The sequence below is a fragment of the Sphaeroforma arctica genome (genome assembly GCF_001186125.1).
Source record: "Sphaeroforma arctica JP610 unplaced genomic scaffold supercont1.390, whole genome shotgun sequence".
Classification (NCBI taxonomy): domain Eukaryota; class Ichthyosporea; order Ichthyophonida; genus Sphaeroforma; species Sphaeroforma arctica.
The window spans coordinates 42,560-47,135 of record NW_014040168.1 but is presented as its reverse complement, the minus strand read 5'-3'; the positions used below and the strand labels follow the sequence as shown (position 1 = coordinate 47,135).

General features: G+C 42.6%; 1 protein-coding gene across 1 annotated transcript in view; it reads left to right on the top strand.

Moving 5' to 3' along the window:
- SARC_05839 (hypothetical protein) overlaps window positions 1-4,576 on the top strand; it is a gene marked incomplete at both ends in the record, with an annotated part of 32,259 nt that overhangs the window by 25,568 nt on the left and 2,115 nt on the right. The window contains 6 exons of the mRNA XM_014300293.1: window positions 385-498; window positions 1,161-1,349; window positions 1,864-2,001; window positions 2,464-2,569; window positions 3,036-3,163; window positions 3,523-3,622. Coding sequence (XP_014155768.1) covers window positions 385-498; window positions 1,161-1,349; window positions 1,864-2,001; window positions 2,464-2,569; window positions 3,036-3,163; window positions 3,523-3,622 — 775 coding nt within the window. The remainder of the gene's footprint in view (window positions 1-384; window positions 499-1,160; window positions 1,350-1,863; window positions 2,002-2,463; window positions 2,570-3,035; window positions 3,164-3,522; window positions 3,623-4,576) is intronic.

Below are 4,576 nucleotides of genomic sequence, written 5' to 3'. Positions count from 1 at the left end.
ATATATGTACTAATATACTACACTACATATATATTATATAATATATAATAATATATATAGTCACAACACACACGAACAACTAACACACTACTACACACACACACACACAACACACACACACTCGCACTACTATATATATATATATATATATATATATATATTCTGTGTACTATGGAATGTCACATCGGGGTTTGCACGCAGCCAATATAATTCACAGACGTTTAAGAGCTCAAATATAATTGTGTATATATAACTGCAATACAGAGCGTACGGACGTAAGCGGCTCGTTATGTCAAGCATTGCCTTAAGTAAAGTGTCCTAACTTCAACGCACGGTCCAAACCAATCCGCAGCACTGACCAATCTCACTTTGCTGTTCCAACAGGTGTTCGAGCAAGTGGTAGCGAACAAGGACTGCGTGAACGACATAGCCGCGAACAACATCATTGCGTCGCTGTGCTTGCTCATCCCTGTGCTGGAAACCCATACCGACGATCGGGTAAGCACTGCAGCGTGTTTGATGATCACAATGCTTGCCTTGTTAACGGGGCAGTGTATTTAGTATGTATGTTAATTTCAATGAGTGTATCAGTAGGTAGAGTATTCCTCATTCAGTATATATCTTAATTTCATTGAGTGTTTCAGTAGGTAGAGTATTCCTTGTTTATGTGGTGCAGTGTATCAAGTCAACATGTATCTTTTTCATATAATATTTGATTGGTGTGCAGGGTAAGAAAGGCAGTGTGTTTAGCTATTGTAGCAACTTCAGCACGGTGCAGCTGGTTTAGTATCGGTCAAAATATCATTGTTACGGCACATTGTATATGAAATTTATAGAAATTGAGTGTTTCAGTAGATATAGATGTGTAAGCGGTACTGTGTATTCTGGACAACTCCTTGGTCGATACACTTGTTATACGTATCGGATAAGTGGTGAGGCGTCTTTATCACTTGTAGCGATTTCATTGTTAGCGTTGCCGTATTTTCATTCATCTCTGGAGCCGCATGTCTGTACGGGAGGTTTCACTTCTAACGTACGCTTCCATAACATCTCAACCCCACCCCCCCCACCATATTTGTGATATCTGGCATTTTATCTAGCATATAGTGTGACGACTGGCTTCATAGTCTAACATACACTGCTCCTCTCCTCCTGTTTAGCCGTGCCTGCGCCTTCTGGAAGTGCTGTCAGTGCTGGCTTCCAACGCAAAAATAGTCACGCAGCTGCGAGACAGCGGCGCCTTACTGTATATTCTGTTTTTGTTTACCAACTCCCAATCATCAGCGGTGCGGGTTGCCGCGGCCACGTTCTTTGCACGGCTGTCGAAGGACAAACTGAATGGACCCAAGGCAAGTGTGTGTGTGGACGTCTAAGCGAGCGTTTGAGTGGTTGTATTTCCGGTTGTCAGTGGAGGGTGGTCTGGTTCAAATTGATTCTCTCATCTGCAATCTGGTTGCCGTTCGCATCTGCCTCTACACTATGTGAGCTGATCGAGCGATCTTGCTTGTATACTGTTTGTAGATGTCTACTAGATATGTGTGGCCATTTGCGATGCCCTTACACTAAACGAACTAGCCGCGTTGTATGACTTAGAACTGGCAACTCCACAGTTTGAAAAACACACCCTCGTGATTAGTGGCGGGTCCGTTGACGTAGGGCCTACTGGTGTAGACATGCTACGCGACGATGTGTTCTTCGGATGTCGAGAAACTTTCCAATTGCACGTACTTCGACGTACAAGTTCTGGAAATCTCTGGCAAAGCACTTCTGAAGAAGAGTCAAATATTTGATAGATAAGTTTTCACGTAGTGTTTCTTTCCTTGTTTAAGGGTCTCTGCTAAAAGGTCTCTCACGCTTTCACAGATGTCGTTGATGCTGGCCAATTTCCTGCCGAGGATCTTCATGGATGCGTGGAAGCGACAACCAGAGACGGCCATCACCATGTTCGACGGTGTGCACGAGAACCCCGAACTCGTATGGACCGAAAGTGTGCGCGAGAAGGTATGCCATCACACGTGCTGCGTGTACTGGCACTTGGTTGAGCTAGCTGGTGTGTTTAGTCGTCTTTTTATGTGGGGATTATTGGAGGCCATGTCCGGCATGGACAAAGCGAGTGTGTTAGCGAAGTTGAACCACCATACGTTCGATGTGCTGATATTGCGATGGATGAAGTGGTGTGTTTGGCCCTGTATCTGTAGTGAGGTTTAATATATAGAAATGAGTTTGTCGTAAATCTTGATGGTGGGTGCGTGAATCCATGTTTGGGATACTTCAGTGAGTTTGCGGTAGAAGCAGGTTTGGCATTACGCGCCCATCTTAATTGATACATACTAAGTTGTGTTGAATGGTGCGTTTGTTCCTGAGTGTCAGTGTGATATGCTCGTGCACAGACAAATGCTTTTACCATGCAACCGCTTACAAGAAATAAACTATTTTTTCCACATGAACGCGTGCACTGTACAGGTCAAAACCGTTGTGCGGGAAATGCGCGACGATTGGTATGCCGTGCAGAAGACCAACGAATTGGCCATGTGGAGTCTGCCTCCCAACTTCGAAGTCATTTACCAAGGTACCTTTTATCACATATGTTTGTAGCTGAGATCTGTAACCGAGGCAGCGTTTATCATGAGTGTATGACTTAAGATTGTACCTTCGCTCAAGTAGCATGGAATATGCACATGCGGCCAGTGAACCATGTCAATCCATCGAGTGTCGCACAAGTCCTAGCATGTTGTTCGGTTGTATTAGGTAGAAATGCGTGGGACCGTGATCATTACATTCTTATTTCCACTTATGTATTGAGATATAGTACCAATGAGATTTAGACAAGATTATTCTCTCCCACATGATGTGCATTATACAGTGCAGTTCGGGCCGGAGATTAGCCATATAAATTGACCATCCATCCATATTTAGTCAGTTTTTTAGCAAACCTAAGTATCGTCCCCAATCACACTGTTTCCTAGTCAACTAAACAGCGCATTCCACGTATCTCCATTAGACAACCTATTGATTCCATCGTTCCTTTTGCACAGAGCTGGAGAATGAACTGGTGTGTGATGGCGTCTACGTACGGCTCTTCAACATGCAACCTACGTGGTCGCTTCGCCACCCCCGGCAGTATCTGGTGGCCTGTGTCGAGAAGTTCATCAACCTCTGTTATGTAAGTTGTTGGAGACTAAAGCTTCCTTTACTTGTTGAATAGGTATCTTTCTACCCCTCATCTGGTACCTGGAATGCGCTTGGGGCACTTCGCAGTTGTAAATCCAGATATTACTATAGTATAGACTGTAACTTCTGTCGCGGTTTATTGGAATATTTTTACACTGTGTTCTACACGTTTCAAATAAACCATAGATTTTCGTTACACCGTAATTTTGAGATAGTGCAACCCGCCTATTGGGTTCTTTACTTTGATAAGAACGCGTGCTTAAATACCAGCCAACGCCAAAATACTGATTGGCCGCAATTCTTCAGTTTGATCCTAGTAGCTTATTCTACATCTTCATGTTTGCATTGCAGTCAGCTGAGAATGATGGAGATAACCTAGAGCAGCTCTCGGCATCAATATGCAATCTGCTTCGAGGGAATACTGTCATGACTGATAGCTTGGCGTCTCTAGGTATGCTTGAGGTGGCTTTAAGGTTGAACGTTTGCAGTATTGCGTGGTCATGGAATTATTTATTTTGGAAATGTACTACAATTCTGTTGAGTATGGGTCCACGCATTCGTTATAGAGCTCCGCCTTCTGCTTTAGTGACTGGACATGAACACGGTTGAATAGCGATGGAACGAAACGCTTCTGTATTTCAAAGTATTTACGTGGATGATGATTTGCCTTGCAACTATTGCAACCTAAACATAATTAAAAATGTGTATGCCTCATCTACATAGGCTTATTTGATTTTATACATGAAGAAACGAAAAATAAAGGACATTCGTTGTGTATAGCTAGTTGATGGAAGCTTCTGTCCTGTCTACAGACTATCGTGTTCTCTCATCTGCACTCAACCACTATGGCTTTTCGAGCTCTGTATATTCGATCGCGCTCAGTTGCCAACACTCTCATTTTCGATATACCACCTTGTGATAGACTAAATGTTCGAACTAATACGAAATCTGAATCAACCCACTCCTGGTCCACGAGACCCGCGTTTTACAGTTGACACTTTTTAGTGTCGACTAACATTGTATCATGTGCCTCACTTCTGTTTCAATTGGCCACCTTTGAATAGGATATATCCCTGAGCTAGTTAAAACACTGGCACAATCAAATGATCAGTGCGTGCTGCAGTCGACGCTGGAAGTGCTGTGCGTTGCTTCAAACAGTACTTCCTGCGTAGAATCCATGGGTTCGGTATGTCCCCTGAAAATAATGTGAAAGAAGTACTAGGAATTTTTGTGAACAAAGTCTTTGAATATACAGTTTTGAAGGAGCATCCGAGAATTAACTCCAGGTCGGTATCTGATTTTCATCTCTCACACCCAATGCGCAATCCATATATATATATATATATATATATATATATATATATATATATATATATATATATATATATATATATATATATATATA